The sequence below is a fragment of the Octopus sinensis genome, linkage group LG20 (assembly GCF_006345805.1).
Source record: "Octopus sinensis linkage group LG20, ASM634580v1, whole genome shotgun sequence".
NCBI lineage: Eukaryota > Metazoa > Mollusca > Cephalopoda > Octopoda > Octopodidae > Octopus > Octopus sinensis.
In genome coordinates this window covers 22,112,135-22,132,067 of record NC_043016.1, presented here as the reverse complement: position 1 = coordinate 22,132,067, position 19,933 = coordinate 22,112,135, and the positions used below count along the sequence as shown (strand labels likewise).

The following is a 19,933-nucleotide window of genomic DNA, read 5'->3' as shown; positions in this document are numbered from 1 at the left end:
CATCATTATCATCATTTAGCATCTGCTTTTCATGCTAGCATAGGTGGGGCAGTTTGACTGAAAACTGATAAGCTGGGGAGCTGCACTAGGTTCCATCTGATTTGGCAAGGTTTTTACAGTTTGATGCCCTTCCTAATGCCAACCACTCCAAAAGTGTAGTGGGTGCTTTTACATCCCACCAGCACAATTACCAGTTATGCAACACCAGCATCAGCTACAACTATGATCTCACTTGGCTTCACAGGTCTTCTCAGGCGCAATATATTGCCAAAAGTCTCTGTCACTTGTCACTGCCTCCATGAGGCCCAACGTTCAAACAGTGCTTTTTATGTGCCACCGGCATGGGTACCAGTTACACAACACTGACATCAGCCATGATTAAAATTTCACTTGGCTTGATGGATCCTCTCAAGCATGGCATATCGCCTAATGTTTGAGGTTGTTTTTTATGCGCCAGTTATGTGACACTGGCATTGCCCAAAGGTCTTGGTCACTTGTCATTGTCTCCATGAAGCCCAATGTTCGAAGATCATGCTTCACCAACTTGTCCCATGTCTTTCTGGGTCTACCTCTTCTACAGGTTTCTTCCACCATTAGAGTTTGGCACTTCTTCACACAGCTGTCCTCGTCCATAAGCATCACATGACCATACCATCACTCTCATCTTTCTTGCACACCACATCTGATACCTCTTATGCTCTGCTCAATTTTTCTCTCAAGATGCTTACACTCTGCCATTCCAGCTTCATTTCTTTTAAGCCCATGCATGTCCATGATGGTCACATTCATGTTTCATTGCTGTGTAGCATGGCTGTTCATATATATATATATATATATATATATATGCACACACACACACATCATGCTTTTTCATTTACCTTTGGTGAATGTAGCCCTGACCAGGAGGAATTGATGTCATCAAACAATGTCTAAAGTGCATTGGATGTTTTGACCATGAATCATAATACCTTCTTGTTGATTGGTCAGTTTTGGTGGCTGGTTTCCAGCTTAGCTCCTCTCTCTTACTCCATAACCAACAATAGGTTCTTTCTGCTACCTCACCCAACTTGCACACAGCTCTTATTCCCATATTTGTAAGCATTCTTCATACTAACTGGCAGGGAATCCTCAACTGCCAATCTCAATTGGGAACAGCCTACCTACCATCTCTTCTCCTTGCAATTCAGCAAAAGGTTTAGGTACTCAGCACTCTTAGAATCAAAGGCTTTATTACACACCTTTTGTAAGATTGATCAGTATTATCTTTTCTGCCTTTTCAGACTACAAAATTACTCAGGCCTCCGGTTTGTCTGAATAACCTGAGGAAACCACAGCCTTTTCTCTAGGTCTACTTTCATATCACATGATAGGGTTTCTTGTAGTTAACTACTTGATCTTCTTGCTCTGTAAGAGTGAAGAGCTAAGCTGGAAATTAGGAGGAGAAGATGAGCCACTACAGCCAACCTCCTAATAGGATGGTTTACAGATCAAAAATGAAACACCAATAATTGCTATCTACATTAGCTTTTTTATCAATCTGTTTTGATAACATCAATTCCTCCTGGTCAAAGCTATATTCACCAAAGGTGAATGAAAAGGAAGCATCTTCTTTTAGATGTAATCAGTCATACCAGTAAAGACTGGAGCATGATGTGTTTCTCATCAGGACATGTCAAGCTCTCCAAACATGCCATCATGAAAACAGAATATTAAATGAAGATGATGATGATGATATATATACATATCCTTATATAGCATCATATTGGGGCAGCAGATTGGCAGAAGTGTACATCAAAAAATGTCTTGGATTTTTTTAGTTATCTCTACACAATTTGAGTAGAAATTGTGCTGTGTCAATTTTGCATTTAATTTTTTTGAGTTGATAAGATAAAATGCCAATCAAGTAATAGGTTGGTTTAATGAACCAGCCCCTGCCTCCAAATTGCTGCCTATGTTTGAAACAAGTGATGAATTGTAAGATTTCGTCAAAATCGACTACTAGTGTCACCCAAAATTTGTTCCCATGTTAGAACTTAATGTTATGATGATTAACTTACCAATATTTGGGGTTCCAGTTATATGCTTTAGGGCACTTGATCCTGTGAGAGAATTAGCAGCATTTGGATCTGAAGGAAGTTTTTTCTTGCCTATCATAAACATTTGTTTTGAATTCTTTGCATTGCAGAAGCTTTGTAAAGGGCTTTGCTCACTAGGAGATTGCCCAACTTGTTGTGTATCAATTGATGAGGGCTTAGAACCTGTCATCACTTCATCTTGTAGGCCATTCATTTGTGACAACTGTTGATCAAAAACTGTGTCTTGTGTAAGGGGTGGTGTTGATGATAGATCAGATGTTGCATGATTCTGCTGGCATTCTTTTGAAGTTTTCTCATTATCTACATTAGCTTTTTTATCAATCTGTTTTGATACTGACATATTTTCATCTGCACCTGAAGCAGATGAAATTGTGTCAATGCTATTTTCTGTCAATGGCTCAGGACAGGTATTTTTGATTGGTTCTACTTTAACTGGAGTTGACTTTGCTTGGTTAGGGTTAGAATAAGGGCCAAATTGGAAAGGTAGACCAGTTGGACCTGAAAATAAATTGTCTATAAACATAAAAACATCTTCATTTCTATCACTTTCAACAAAGCCAGTTTCTATTCTATCAAGAAATTTGAGGAAGGACTCCATATCATCACAGTTTGCATGCAAGTTTGACAGTTGGTTTTGTGTCAAGAAAGTCTGAGGAGTCTGTGCAATAGAGCTCTCATCATACTGTGCAGGCTGAGAGCTTTGGGAAACAGGTAAGCTTGAGGCAGTTTTGGTTTCCAAATTTCCTACACTGTCAGCCAAAGTTTGCTGTGTGTGCAATAAATCTTTATCTGGAGTGGTTCGCTGTGCAGAAGACTGCATGTTTTCTTGTGACAGTAGCTTCCCACACTCACCTTGTTCTGGTTCAGCATTCATATTTTTATTGTTCTCATCTTTACAGGTTTTACCAACAGACAGTTGGTTTTGTGTCAAAGAAGTTTCAGGAGTCTGTGAAGAATAACCATTATCAATTGAAGACAACTTCTCAGGCTGAGAGCTTTGGGCAGTTTTAGTTTCCAAATTTCCAACAGAGTCAGAGTTGCAGCTAGCCAAAGTCTGCTGTGTCTGCAACAACAAGTCTTTGTCTGGAGTTACTCGTACAGAAGACTGTGTATTCCCATGAGACAGTAGTTTCAGACTGTTGTCTTTCCCACACTCACCTCGTTCTGTCTCAGTTTTCATATTTTTCCTATTCTCTTCTTGTTTATGGTTTCTAGCAACAGAACCATTCACAGAATCCATAAAAGACTTTTTTGGGGTAAGAATATTTAGTGACATCATACTCAGGGGCGATGGTCTATCCCCATCATAGGGTACAGACCAACACTGACATCCATCACAACACGTCTTCAAATTAATGTAAGCATCATACAAATATTCTATATAGTCTGTTTCTAGTTCATTCCAGTTGTTTGCTGAATTATTACTATTTGCTGAGTTTGTCGAGTAAGTGTCATTCATACTGTAACTCCTGTAGGGGGAAAAAAAAATATATATAAATAGTACATATATGCTTTAGTTTGTGGTTCTTTTCAGGAAATATAAAATTACAAAAGTATTCATAGTTAATAAATAAAGGAATAATATAATCTATGTGTGTGTGTTTGTGCATGTCTATGTATGGATACATACATGTAAACACACACACACATGAAATCTGATCAAAAAGTATTGGGACTGGTGCTATAGGAAGAAAAGTACAACATATGTCAGTTTTACATTTAATCTCCTTCAAACTAGGGCCCTTTCTAAAGCCACACACTTTATCTCCCATTCTTTCCACTGATGGAAGCATACCTGGAACTCCTATTTTTGGGATAGCAAGCAGCTATCTTGTCACCTTCTCTTGGATTTCATTGAGGTTTTGAAACTTTATTGGGATCTTCTAAGACTGAGCCATGGTTTCAGAGTCATAGCCACAGAACCATGATTTGTCACCCACTATGATTGATTTCAAAAATTTTCTGTCTTCCTAAACACAATGAAGGAGTCCTGCACAACTAAAATCTGATCTTCTTTTTCAGACCACCACACTCTACACACTTTACTTCCAAGCACTGCTATAAACAATGGAAGTGAGAAAGAACGTTATAACTTGGTGTGCATGTGTGACAGAGTTCAAGGTCAATCTGTACCAAGTGGCTTCACTCTGCATACAATAGCTTTATGTATATATATATACACCAGAGTAAACACATAAATGTGAAACAAGGTGGAAAAAAGAGTACTCAAATACCAGATGAACGGCAACAGGAAACTCAGAGTAACAGGTTTTGTTGAATTTTCTGCTGCTTTAAATAAAGTATATATATATATATATATATATATATATATAGAGAGAGAGAGAGAGAGAGATTATTATCAGATTCAGTCTAACACAATAACCTGGTATTCAGGAGCCCTTCTTACTAAACTTTTCAAGGAGATGACGATACAAAGATATTCCAATTAAATGTCAACTGTATCTATCTCACTTGAATGTGGACGAAAACTCAGAAGAAGTCATGATTACTGTCCATTCTTCCTGACTAGACCATAAAAGAAATAGAAACCAACTACCTGATTGAAGATTATTTTTGTAAACCTTATGCAGATGAAAGGCAAAGTTAGTTTCAACAAGATTTGAACTCACAACATAAAATATATGACTAAACATTACAATACTTTTTTACTTAAAGCTCTCCTCATTCTACCAACTTTCCATTCCTTTTAGTAATAACAAATATACAAATATTTATACAAATAACAATTTATTATGTGCAACAGAAGTAACATTGGATTAAAATAGTTATCTGTGTAAAACGTTTAATGCAAATGCATCACTGAATGGCAAATTAACTGCAGTATTCACCCAGAGATAATATCTCTTATGGACATGCTGTGTTAAATAACACAAAAATATATCAGTAGCAGGAATGCCTAATGTGCATTTCTGCCCTTTTGAATTTTGTTAGCAATATGTATTTGCTGGAAATTGCATACCAAGGCAAAATCTGTTGTCACTGACATAGGAAAAAAGTAACTGAAAACCCAAGATTCATGATGTATTTAATGCAGTGTGTCCATAGGAGACATTATTCTCCGACAAATACTGGAGTTAATTTTTTTTTTTTTTTCATGTATTTGTATTAAGTATGACACACAGATTTGACACATATAACAATTTCTTACATAAACAGAGGATCACACATTTTGAAAGGTACTCTGTGAGTGGTTGAAAAAAATGAACAGAGTCAACATAGGGTAGTGATGAGTCTGTAGTCTTGTTGAGGATATGATAAACTCTCTACTACTGGTGTCATGACAAGATGCACCAAAAATACTATGTAAAGTGATTGGTGTTAGGAAGGCCATCAGCTGTTGAAATCATTTCAAATATGGAACATAAGTAAACTGTTAAATAAATAGATAATACTTACCGAGAGAAATTGATATTCTCACTATTCTCTTTGTCCTGATCCCATTTTAGACAGCATTTGGGTCTCAGAGACAAAAACTTCTCAGCACTTTTACTATGAAAGTCAATGTCTTTGACAGCACGCTTTTGACTAACCATCACATGTGTACAGGGTATCAGATATCTGGAGACAAGAAAAATATATATATATGTGTGTATATATATATATAAGAGAACAAGGTGTACATTACGCCGCAATAATTTATGTATAAAAAATATATATAAAAATACAAAATGGGACAAGAACGCAAAACATTCAAATAGACGACACAAAAAATGAGATCTCAAGATTAATCAGCCGAAATTGTGAGGATGATCTGGTTCTTGACTGAAGATTAGAGGCTTTGAATGACCCATCCGTTTTTTGTGTTGTCTATTTGAATGTTTTGCGTTCTTGTCTCATTTTGCATTTTTATATATATTTTTTATACATACATACATACATATATATATACACACACACACACACACATACATATAGATAGATAGATAGATAGAGAGAGAGAGAGAGAGAGGAGGGGAGGGAAGGAGATAGAAACGAGGGGAGGTTGAAATTTAACCCAGGTTACTTCTGACTGAGCAGATCAATGATCAAACATCTTCCAACTTTGACCATTACAGCTTTTACTCAGATACAGTGCATCCAGAACTGCATTATCTAATGTATTATATAATAAACAGTATTAGTTGCTTAGTCTCATGCCAGCTCTAATCTAGCAGACCTATGATCAAAATGATTTTAGCCTGTCTATTCCATCTTATGTAGCTTAGTTAGTATTATAATACAGAGTATGAGTTATATCTAGTGCATAATGTATGGTATATGTTAGCCATTCAGAAATGCACAAAAACTGGTAACTTCACTTAAGCATTTATTGCTTGTAAAATGGTGTCAAAATTTTTATCACTCCAACAATAACCTGATTACTGACAATGTTGTTGCACTGCAATGCAACATTATCAATGACCCGGTGCAGTTTCAAGCAACGATAATTTTGATACCATATTACAAACAATAAATGTTCAAGGCGTAGGAGTAGCTGTGTGGTAAGAAGCTCGCTTACCAACTACATGGTTCTGGGTTCAGTCCCACTGCGTGGCACCTTCGGCAAGTGTCTTCTACTATAGCCTCGGGCCGACCAAAGCCTTGTGAGTGGATTTGGTAGACGGAAGCTGAAAGAAGCCTGTCGTGTATATATGTATATATATGTATGTGTGTGTCTGTGTTTGTCCCCCCAACATTGCTTGACAACCGATACTGGTGTGTTTATGTCCCTGTAACTTAGTGGTTCGGCAAAAGAGACCGATGGAATAAGTACTAGGCTTACAAGGAATAAGTCCTGGGGGTCGTTCTGCTCGACTAAAGGCAGTGCTCCAGCATGGCCACAGTCAAATGACTGAAACAAGTAAAAGAGTAAGTGAAGTTAACAGTCCTTAAGTATTTCTGAATGGCTAACATGCATCTTCCATTCTGCAATTGCTTTAGTTTCAAGACAGTCTCAGATCAAGACACTTACCATGTATATACATCTTTGTAAATGTATGATATAATATGTTGGATATAACATACACATACACACACATTTATTTAATATCAGGTCACTCCTGATCTGGCAGAAATATCATCAAAGACGTTACAGCCACAATCATCTAATTTTTTATACAGACATTGTGTATCTTGGATTATATTATCTAAGGCATCTCTCCTTATTGCCAATTGACTAGATAGAAGATCATTGGATTAAGTGGTCCCTATTCCAGGTACAGTTTGCTGTTTAGTGAGGGAGATGTAAGTGATGTAAGCACCTTCATATCACAGACTATATATACTAGACTAAACTTTTGCAAACTCATCAAGTCCTTAATTTTAAGATTAATGAGATTATTGAGGAGTGATTTTGATGACAGCCAATGACGAAGAAATTTGTAAGTAGGATTACAGTTAGAACCATGATCCCTATTTGAAAAAAAATCAGCAGGGTCACAAGGTCCTTACAGTTGAGAATAATCAGGATCTTGAGAAGATTGCAGGGGTTAAGGTTTAGGGTTATACGGTTAGAATAAAAATTACTTACTTGAAAACCAGTTGGAACATGACATCTTCACAGTTGAGGTCAACAAGGGTCTTGAAAAGTGACAGGGAGACTAGGGACAACTGCAGAATAAGGTGATAAGGCTATGTAAATAATAATGATACATACCTAAATGTATATGTTTGTGTGTTGTTTTATTATCATGTGCTGAGTCTTTTCTGTTAGTTGGATACTAGGGAATGTAGTTGAAGTTTTGTTGACGCTGATGTAGTTTGAATCTTGTGTGTTTTGTTGTTGTAAAAGCTATTATGTAGCCCTGAAATTAGGTTCATGCCACATATAAGTAATTGAAGATGTTACTGATAACAGTGATTTCTTCAGGCCCTACATGCTTTATGTGTATATTTTATTGGGCTCAGAGGCTTTTATGTTTTTCATGATTTCACAATTAATTTTTGGGTGCCTGATTGAAAGAAGTGGATGAAAACCATGGTCTACATGGAACATAGATAATTTGCATGTCAGAAGAGGGCCATTACTTGGTGTTTGGGGTGTAATTGTTATTTGCAGTATTTTTGTACCTGGATAAGTTGGCTACACTGAAGTCTCTTTAAATGATGGTGTTAGGGGGAGTGTTGTAATTAAGATATGCAATCTAAGAGAATGAGATATCGGTGGTGATATATACTATTTATTATATTAATGTGTTTCTTGAATTCATGCATTTCTGGTGTGTTGTGTCCTGTTAGTTTTCTTGCAGTGTTGTACATTATATATGGAAAAAAAAGATCTGGAAGCTTAAGGATCCTTTGAATAGTCAGAGGTTTAGGGACTTCCTAACTGAAGCATTTGATGAGAAGGAGGAGGAGTTACAAACTTGCAATATAGGTGATAACTGGAAGTTCCTATGAGACAACTTACAGAGAGCCACAGATCAAATTTGTGGGTGGTGTAAACTCCCAACCAGACCTAGGGTGACATGATGGTGGAACAATGTAGTTGACAAAGCCCTTAGAGCAAAGAAACAGGCTTGGAAGGACTGGAAGGGTGGTGGTAGCAAGGAGCTATATCAGGCAGCTAGAAGGGAAGCTAGGAAGCAGGTATACTTAGCCAGGGGTGGAGCAGAAAGGAAGAAGTTTGCCAATGTTCTGCAGCATGAGGACCAGAAGTACTTCGGTTTGCAAGAGAGTGTGTCAGGGAAAATTGTAATGTTGTGGGAGAGAAGTGTGTTTGCATGGATGATGGTTCATTTGCAGTTAGTGACTCTGCTAAGAATGAGACTTAGAAGTGTCACTATGAAAGGCTACTAAATGTAGAGAATACCTGTGAAGAGAGTCTGCCTAAAGTTTATCTAACAAAGGGACCAGCAATCTGAATAGACAGTAGTGTTGTAGACAAAACCATGAAGAATATGGAGATCGGGAAAGCTCCTGGCCCATCAGGAATAATCGCTGAGATGCTTGAAATATCTGAAGGTGTGGGTTATAGTTAATCAGGTGGTACACAAAGTCATACTGGTGTAACAATATCATAATCAACTGCTAACAAGGTAAAGGTGATGCCTTAGATAGAAATAATTACAGAGGTATCAAATAGTTGGATCAGATGATGAAAGTTATAGAGAGGGTCATAGCCGAACTAATGAGGGGGAGAATTAGTCTAGATGAGATGCAGTTTGGTTTAGTATAAGGGAGAAGCACCACTGATGCTATATTTTTGGTAAGGCAGCTGCAGGAGAAATTCGTAACCAAAGATAAACCTCTGTACTTAGCTTTTGTTGATATGGAGAAAGCCTTTGATACAGTGCCCCAATCCCTTATCAGATGGTCAATGTGGAAACTAGGGATAGACGTTTGGTTGGTGAGAGCTGTACAAGTCATGTACAGGGATACTGTCAGTAAGACAAGGGTTGGCAATGAGTATAGTCATAATTCAGGGTACAAATAGGGGTTCACCAAAGATCAGTCCTCAGCCCCCTCCTGTTCTCCAGGCAATAACAGAGGAATCTAAGACGGGCTGCCCTTGGGAGCTCCTCTATGCTGATAACCTTGTTTTTATAGCTGAATCACTACCAGAACTAGAGAAGAAATTTCAGGTGTGGAAGCAAGGTCTAAAATTGAAGGGCTTTAAAATTAACCTAGCAAAAATCAAAGTCTTAGTAAGTAGGAAAGTGGACAAATCACAAATGCCTTCAGGTTGATGACCTGCTTGATCTGTAGGTAGAAGTTCCATAAGATAAAAGCTGGGCATAAGAGGCATTAGATGTGGTGTGCAAGAGAGACGACTGCACTGATATGGTCATGTGATGTGTATGGACAAGGATAGCTGTGTGAATAAGTGCCAGTCTCTAACTGTGGAGGGAACCTGTGGAAGGGGTAGACCTAGGAAGACATGTGATGAGGTGGTGAAGCATGATCTTCGAACATTGGGTCTGACAGAGGCAATGACCAGTGACTTGAGATCTCAGGTGATATGCTGGTTTGAGAAGACCAGTCAAGCCAAGTGAAATTGTAGTTGTGGCCAACGTTGGTGTCACATAACTGGCACCCATGCTGATAGCACATAAAAGACACCTTTCAAGTGTTGGGCCTCATGGAGGCAATGTGGCTGATACCAGTGTTGTGTAACTAGCACCTGTGCCAGTAACATGTAAAAAGCACTGTTCAAGTGTTGAGCCTCATGGAGACAATGACAAATGACTGAGATCTTTGACAATATGCTATGTTTGATTAGAAGACCCATCAAGTCAAGTGAAATTGTAGTCATGGCAGATATTGGTGTCATGCAACTGACACTCATGCCAGTGGCACATAAAAACACCCATTACACTGTTGGAGTGGTTGGTATTAGGAAGGGCATCCAGCCATAGAAATCATGCCAAATCAAACTAGAGCCTGGGCCAGCCCCTCAGCTTACTAGCTCTGGTCAAATTGTCTAACCCATGCCAGCATGGACAACGGACATTAAATGATGATGATGATGATGTATTTACAAGGTTTGCTGTTGTGCATGAAGTGCTGGAATTTTTAATTTGTATTCAGTGCAACAATGTGGTGTTAATGAAGGAAGATGCTACTTTCTGTTGTATTGTCAGTCTTACTGACTGTGAAATGTAGTGCATTTCTGTGGAGCTTTGGTAAATGTTTTTAAGCATGTCGTTAAAGAACAACCATTAATTCTACTATTATGATCACTGCAAAAGGCCTTGATCACTGTAACAACCCATATCAACATTACAAACGAACAAGTTATTATGTACCATTCTAATAGTTCAAAACATGTAATCTTTAGACAGCTACAATAAGCATTTTTACAACCATTTCAATATCACAACTCAAGAAAGCAATGAATATTTACAACCTCTATTTCAACAACCACCACCTCTGTTACCTTCTTAAGGATTTGGATCATATAATAAAGAAGCACTTACTTTGCTGTTGCTGTTTATCCTGGTGATTAGTGATTCAAGTATGATGATTTCATCATACTTCTCACAAAGGATAAACCTCAAGAAAGCCTTGATCAAAGTTGGTTCAGTAATCCGTCGTATGAAGAGGTCGAGGTAAGCTGTTGCTGTGATGACCTCCTCTCGAGAATTCTGTAAAGAGATGAAAGTATGATAAAGGATGTATATGATGACAATGGAAACAAGGATTTTTGTGACGGGATGAGGTAAGGTGTTATTATAATGGCTGCTTGGAAATTCTGTAATAAGATGGCTGTATTATGAAGGATATGTATACTTATATGAAATGTGAGAACATTTAACAGTGAACACACACACACACACACACACACACACACACACACACACACACACATTCTTAAAATAACAAGAGATGTGAAAAAAACAAAGAAGGATAGAATTTTAAAAAATTTGGTAGGAAGACCAAATTTGGGAAATTATCAAATGAAGTTGGTCAAATTCAATGGTTTAAAGATTTAAAAAAGAGGAGGTGGATGGACAGAAAAATGGAAAGGGTGGGTCTGAACTGGGAAAGTAATAAAAATAGATATCAATAAACATTTGTGCATTGATGCAAATTGACTCATTTATCAATACACATCAACTATTGGCACCCTCAAAATATGTTGTTTCCTGTCTCTGCTTATTCTAATTCTACATCAACAGTCCCTTACTCGCCCAAGATTCTGCTATACAAACTAGAGCACTCACTGTTTTTGAACTTGGTACTAAAATTCATTTAAGGAGATACTGGAAATTCAAAATCAATATTTAACCTGACATGGAAAACCATAATTTAGGCAAAATTGGTTCAATTTGTCATCAAAAGGTTTACTCTACTTTAGACAACTTTCAGACCTGTATTTAAAAGAATCCCAAAATACCTCAGTCTTCATCAGTTGCTGATCTTCTAGGAAGCTTGAAAGCTCAAATAGGCCTATGTTGGAACATTGGTCACATGTATATATGACAGAGCTGTTATCCAAACATACATCCTACATTGCATCCAAAAGAATTTTCTTCTTCATTGATTGTAAGGCTTTGTAGTGAATTTGAAGTTCTAGTTTCATGTTTAGAGAAGATGGGGTAGAAAACTGCTCTCTTGATATGAGCAGTATTGCAATAGATTAGGCAGAGAGAGGAAATTGTGCATCTGTGGGTTGTTGCTATCTAGAAATAGGTCAGACCTATGATCAAAGATGTTCTAGCTGTGACCAATCTTTTATTTAGACATAGTTTATCTCGGATTACATTGTCTAATGAAAAACATAGTAGTAAGTATTAGTGGCTATAACTGTTGTTGTTTAGCTCCATATTAGTTATGATCTGCAAATCTATAATCAGAGGTATTCCACTCATGATTCTGTCAATTTTTGAAATATAGTGAACCTAGAACTACATGTAATCAACTCTCATATAGCTATTGTTTTTGTTTAGCTCCAGCTTAATTTTGAGTCAGCAGATCAACGATCAAAGCATTCCAACTATGATTATTCCAGCTAGGACTATATTATCTCATATAGTCCTTCCTTGTTGATGTTATTTTTGATTAGTCAAGTCAGTGTCAGTTTGAGCATGCAGATCTACCATCAAAAGAATTCCAGTTATGAGTGGGCTGTACATCTTTTACAATCAGGCATAGAGAATCATGGACTACATTATCTGAGGTGTTTCTCTGTTAAGACATTGGACTAACTTGAAAGAGATTTCTGATAGACTAAGAAGCCCCAGATAGAGGTTGCTTTGTCAGCTTATAGGTTTGTGGACAATGAAACAGGTTTTAATGTAAAGAAACATGAACAAGTGATGGGTAGATAGAAGACTAGTTAGTTGAGCAACTAACAATCTCCAAAACACAATACTGACCATATAAACTGGGGAATCAAGTACTATAATTGGTAAATAATATAATTCCTGTCATTTCAGAAAAGAAATACAATTAATATATAAACATCATATATATATATATATATATATATATATATATAATATATATATATATATAAACATAAACATATATAGAATACATGAATGCAAAGATGTAATGTAAATACGCAATATTTATAATAAAAACAACAACAACAATAATAATTGTTTCCAATTTAAGCACAAGGCCAGTTTAGGGGATTACACTGACCTCAGTAATTGGCTGGTATTTAATTTTTTGGTAAGGCAGCTGCAGGAGAAATTCGTAGCCAAAGATAAACCTCTGTACTTAGCTTTTGTTGATATGGAGAAAGCCTTTGGTACAGTGCCCTGATCCCTTATCAGATGAACGAAAGGCAGAGATTACCTTAGCAGTATTTTAATAATTTCTAATTTAAGGTACAAGGCCAGCCATTTTTGAGGAGTAGGAGTGATTTGATTAAATTGATTCTGGTACATGTGCTTTATTTTATTGGCCTTGGAGGAATGGTAGGCAAAGTTAATCTTGGCAGGATTTGAACACAGAATTTAAAGAATGATGATGATGATGATGATGATAAGGATAATAACAACAGAGATGATGTGGTTAACATTAGTAATAATAATGATAATAATATTAATCCATTCTAACTTTGGAACAAAGCCAGCAATTCTGAAGGAAGGGAAAGCTGATAATATCAACCCCAGTGCTCAACTAGTACTTATTTTATTGATTCTAAAATGATGGAGGACAAACTCAATCTTAGTGGAATTTGAACTCAGAACATAAAGCCAGAAAAAATGCAGCTAAGCATTTTCCTGATGCACTAATGAGTCTACCAGTTCACTTTATTATTATTTTTATAATTGATATGCTATAATCATCCAAAATATTAAGAACAACATAGCTGTTATCAACTTCAGGTGTCTGAGTTGTACCCAGTGGATAACATTTACAGTAGCATTAATGAAGGAATAATATCAGATTGGATGACTATAGGGAAGAAAATACTCATTAAGAGCAAGGGTAGTACAGCTAGTAACTATAGACCAATCACTTGCTTACCATTAATGTGGAAGCTGTTAAGAATGCTTTCAGGAAGCATTTATGAGTACCTTGACAATCAATTTACTACCAGAAGAACAGAAAGGTTGCAGGAAGAAGGCTACAGGAACGTATGATCTATTATATATAGACAAAGCAGTTCTAAATGAAGTAAAAGCTAGAAATAAAAATCTAACAATAGCATGGATAGATTATAGGAAAGTTTATGACATGATCCCACACTCATGGATAAGTGAATGTTTAAGTATGTTCAGTATAGCAGACAACATAAGAGAATTAATTAGCTTTGCATGAAGAAATGGAAAGTAGATTCCTATTCAGGTGACACACTCTTAAGGTAAGTTAATATCAAAAGAGGAATTTTCCAGGGGAACTCATTGTCCCCTTTAATATTTGTTCTTTATTTCTAAAGTAAAAATTATAACATCTTCATTTATTATGCTACTGATGAATGTAGGAAAATGTAAATCACTAGAAAATGAAATTTCCATAACTAATAGGCACCACAGTTGGAAAAAGTACATATAATGCTTGCAGATATCTTAGTAATACCAGGACTGGCAATTAGCTCAGTATTTGTAACATTCATTGTTGATTCATCAGTGGTTTACTAAAGGTTCAAAAATTTGAATCCAGTCTAGTAATATGTATACAACCAAAAATACAATATATGGAAATTATTGGAGATGAAATGAATCAAGACATAGTGTAGATATAAATAACCAAAAATACAATATATGGAAATTATTGGAGATGAAATGAATCAAGACATAGTGTAGATATAAATACTGAAGAATTTGTTCATCTCTAAAGATGAGGTTAATAGTCTGAAAAATACTAATTCATAAAAACTCATCACAGACATTTTATAATATAATGGTTTCAAGCCATAGGAACAAGGTCACACACTTATGTGTGGCCACAAGTAACTGAATGGTACTTCATTTTTCTAAACATGGAATATTGAAAGTAAAAATGACTTGGATATCTAGCTATAGAAAATCTAACCCCAAAAATTCCATCTGATCTATGCAAGCATTGGGCAATGGTGATAACGAATTGTAACAAAATCTAAAAATTCAAGAGAAGGTTAAACGATGATGATGATAATGATGATGATCAAGTTAATTACATTGACCCCACTATTTGGCTGGTGCTTTATTTTATTCACCTTTCACTGGAGGGACGAAATGTGAAGATAATGTCAACAGGATTTGAACTCGAGATGTAAAATGTCAGAAAGAATACTGCAAGGCTTTTATTGATGCTCTAATGATTTTGCCAACCCACCACTACAGTGGCAATGATAATGACAGCAACAGTAGTGGTAGTGATCATCATTTCAGATGTCAGATGTTAAAGCTTTGTGCTCGACTCAAAACTCAATCATTGTGACAAATGGTGGAAAGACATGTCTCACAAAAAGCAACCACACCATTCAATTATTGTTGTTATACAGAAATTTTTTTAAATGTGTGCGCTAGTGATTAACCAGTTGTGGCATTCTGAAAAACTTCAGGAGTGTGTGCTGGTTGCAAATGACTGTCTAATCATTGGGACCTGTCTCTTCCACAAGACATGAAAGAGTATGTGTTCTAGACTATTTAAATGTTTCATGAGAGAAAGTATGGTGGTCATGCAATAACATACCACAGAAGTAGTGTAGATTTAGCCATCTCCACCTGATTTTTCTGTGACAGTTTTCTGTCAGTCATTTTCTGAGTGAAACTGGTTACCCTGATTATGACCTCTTCTTAATTTTCATCCGCCTAGAGATCTGTCCAGACCTGCAGGTAGAGAAAATACCTTAACCAGGCTTGCAATCCAGCTGCAGAAGCTACTCTCTGTATGGACATATCTCTCAAGGTACCAAGTGACAAGCCCACTGACTTCTGGTTAATGTGTGCTTCTGTTTTTTTTTATCACCTACTACTCTTCCAATTGAGTACTGATGTGTCTAACACTATCATAAATTTCATCTAGTATGAAAATTTGGCTCTTCTGTGTTCCAGTTTGAGTGAAATAGATTGCAATTCTTTCAAATTTTGCAACAGTGGCTTGTGGACCGTGAGCATAATGCAGAATGTTGATGGCAGTTTGACCACTTATGGTCAAACAGCTATGGTTAAACTGATGCTGCTGTATCTTGTCTCTGAAAGCATGACTGAAAACAGCTGCATTTAAGATAGCTGCTAAGTATGAATGGTCGCATGGGTCCATTGAGAGACTATCATTTCCTTCTGTCTAAATGCATGTGCTTTAGCTTGGTCAATGCATCAAAGAAATGGTCAAAATTCATTCTCTTGCTTGCACTTTGTATGTGATGTCTTGCCTAATATTTTTAGTCTACTTAGGAATTCCTTCATCAGTCTCTCTTTATGAAATAAATCCAATGCAAGTGTTTCAGCTTGATGTTGCTAAATGATTTAAAAAGCTTTAACAAAAACATACATACCTGGTGCAAAGCTGCTCCAAGAACAGGAACAAGAAAGCCATTATAAATATATTTGACAAGCTGATCACGTACCAGTGGGTGGGCAATCTAGAAGCATAGAAAATGAGAAAATCACTCACAGAATATGGGTACATGTATGTCACTGTGTGTAAAAGTGTGTTTCAATAGAGTAACATAATTATATATTTCTTTTCTTGTGGCAGTCTTGAGGTTTGAACTCTCTTTTAAGAAAGCACAATTGAAATGTTTGGTTGCATGTTTCAATCACACACACACACACACTCATACACACACACACACACACACATACACACACACACACACATACATATAGTTTGTAGAGAACATAAATCTGGAGAAGAAACACACTCTAAGATGTAGAGCAGTATATATTAAAAGTGGGGAAGGCCAATTTATGGGATTACCCTGGGTTTTCCATCCATAAAGGGTTTAGCTTTATGGCATATCATCAGACCCCAAAACCTGTTAGCCTGAGTTCTTAGGCCAACAGGTTTTGGGGTTTGTTGATATGCCATAAAGCTAAACCCTTTATGGACAGGAAACCCAGGGTAATCCCATAAACCAGCCTTCCTCACTTTTAATATATATACCCCACACATTTTATACATATAGGTCCTGATATACCTGAAATGGAAAAAATTGGTGTATTCCTAATGCAGCATTCAACACTAATCCCTGGTTAACTACACACTTATACAGGAGTCTTCAAAAGATTTTTTAGTTCACTGGAGCAGGAACTCCAGGTACCTCACAGTTAAGACCAGTGCTTAAGTATTTTGAAAAATAATACATAATATAAGTGAGAAGACAAAGAATGAATATAACATAACTTTATTATTTGTTACAATTGTTTCTGTACCAATCTGTTTCTAACCACATTGCATGTAAATTATTTTGTGTGGAAATTTATGCTATATGTGTGTGTGTGGTTGAACATATTGGGGTGGCATTTCATCAGACTAACATTAAGTTTGCGTTTTATATTGTGTAAAGAATATGTAATTGGCATTGCTTGTATAAGAAGGAAACAACAATGAAAACAAATCCATAAAAAAAATGAAAAAGTACAAAAATATCAACAATAATAATACTAATATTCTTTTCTTCTTATTATTACTACAGCTGCTTTCATCACTGTTATCCTCCTCATCCTCATCCTCATCATCATCGAAATTAAATTTTACTTCTCAGAGCTCTTGATTTTACTTGCCCGGGTTTATCCAGAGCGTGGATAGCAACCTGTGAGATGTCAAAGGTCTCACAGGGTCTCTATCCGCAAATTATAAGACATGGGCTGTAGATTTCGAGTATCATGGAAGATACCTAACAACCAAGCATCAATCTCAAAATCCTCACTGTTCCTGATAGAACAGTTTTTTGGGCATGTTCTGTCCCCATGTGAAGTCCAATTTCTCTAACATATTTCCCAAACTTGGTTGTTAGTGCTCTAAGTGTCCCTACAGTTACTAGGATGACAGTTACTCACTTCATTGCCCACATCCGTGTAATTTAATCTTTTAGTAACCTGTATTTCCCCCATCTTTTCCAGCTCTTTGTCACCTAGTATGGCAATAATTACTATCATCATCATCATCATCATCATCATCATTAGTGTTTGTTTATTAATGGTTTTACTAGTATTAGTTATACATTTTTTATTGTTTTTATTATTATCAATGTCATATGTATTTTCTTCTTTCTTTACTGCATTTGTTTCCTGTTTTTGTTATTGCTATGATTTTTCTTGTATTATTCTTGTTCTTATTATATTCTTATTCTTTCTTTATTTAAAATAAATCTAAATAAATAAACTAAAAATGGCCACCACTAACTCACCAACAACCTATAAACAAATTAATAACATTCCTCCAACTACAATTGCTAGAAATACAAACACCACACCATACCACAGCCATTGAAAAACATATATATATATATATGCGTGTGTGTGGGTGTGTGTGTGTGTGTGTGCATGTAGATATAATTCCAATCAAATGACTATGATAATCCACAAAGAAAGAAGATCAAAAGTTGAAATATCCTGGCTGTATTGAAAGGAAATGGTAAATTAAATACATAAAATGGAAGTTACCTATTGTGATCAATTTGAGATGAAGCTTTTTCGATAACAATAATTAGCTGATAATATTAAGCAGTGAACATAAAAATATCTGGCCTTTGACTCAAGTAGGCAGATAATTTTTAATTAATTTTAAATAAGGAGTTTGAGACACACTAATTTGATAATAAATGTTGGATAACATTATCTGTTATCTGTGTTCATAATGAATGGTTTTTCTTGCTCTCTTTCTCTTTATATATATGTATATATGTATACATACATACATACACACACATGTATGTATATATACATATATGTACACACACACATGTATATATGAATATATATATATGCATGCATACACACACATATATATATCAATATTATCGTCATTTAACATCCACTTTTCATTTTGGCATGGGTCGGACAGTTTGACTGAGGACCGGCAAACCAGGAAGCTGCACCAAGCTCTAATTTGATCTAGCAATGTTTCTACAGCTGGATGCCTTTCCTAATGCCAACCACTCCAAGAGTGTAGTGGGTGCTTTTTATGTGCCGCCATTATGGGAGCCAGTCAGGTGGCACCGGCAATGACCACATTCAAATGGTGCTTTTTACGTGCCACCAACACTGGCATCCACCATGCTGGCGCAGATTTTTTAGCTTGATGTAACAGAATTCCTAAACACTGCTACTTTAAATTTTAATCCCCTTCCAGCCCCATTTAGACCCCATTTCACATTTTGGTTAATATAACCTGATTTCATTCGGGTGTACTGGGGCCACATTTTATAAGATGAGGAATTTTGTCCTAGAGGTCACGCGTTTCATTTGAGGAAAAAAAATAGTTGTCATGCAAACTTGCCAGCACTTTTAACATAGGTCTGCATATTTTCAGCTGAACCGACCGACCACATAATGCACACATTATATATATATATATGTATATATATGTGTGTGTGTGTGTGTTGGAGTGTCTCTCATACGTGAGCGTTGACGCTGAATTCGACTGGTAAGCAGGTAACCTTGTCTTTGTTGAAATAGTTGTGAGCTGCTGGAGTTATTTCTCTGACGGGTAATAGGAATTTCCATATCCTCCGAGGAAACGAACTGTTGACCCAGATAATTAGAATTAATCTTAATAAAAGCATCAATTTAAGAGAAAATAATAAAGTAGTAAAAAATGAAAATTAGCACGAAAAATTTGCAGGGTTCTAAATAAATGTTAAAATGTAATAGATATGAAAAACCTATGTTATCACCAGAACACGAATGCACGTTGGTGTGTTCTGTTTGTATTTGCTCGATCGGCGCGTTGACAGGCAGACAATAGAATGCGATGGCGAGATACATAATATTTGTTGTCATGATTGT

At 36.2% G+C, this 19,933-nt stretch overlaps 1 protein-coding gene across 2 annotated transcripts in view; it reads right to left on the bottom strand.

The window, feature by feature from the left end:
* The window catches only part of LOC115222541 (FTS and Hook-interacting protein-like), a 93,210-nt gene that overhangs the window by 19,299 nt on the left and 53,978 nt on the right, over positions 1-19,933 (bottom strand). For both annotated transcript variants that reach the window (XM_036511737.1, XM_029792800.2), the window contains exons 4-8: positions 16,477-16,563; positions 11,015-11,182; positions 7,627-7,706; positions 5,514-5,675; positions 2,058-3,565 (exon numbers count right to left, since the gene is read on the bottom strand). In XM_036511737.1, the coding sequence (XP_036367630.1) occupies positions 2,058-3,565; positions 5,514-5,675; positions 7,627-7,706; positions 11,015-11,182; positions 16,477-16,563 (2,005 nt within the window). The remainder of the gene's footprint in view (positions 1-2,057; positions 3,566-5,513; positions 5,676-7,626; positions 7,707-11,014; positions 11,183-16,476; positions 16,564-19,933) is intronic.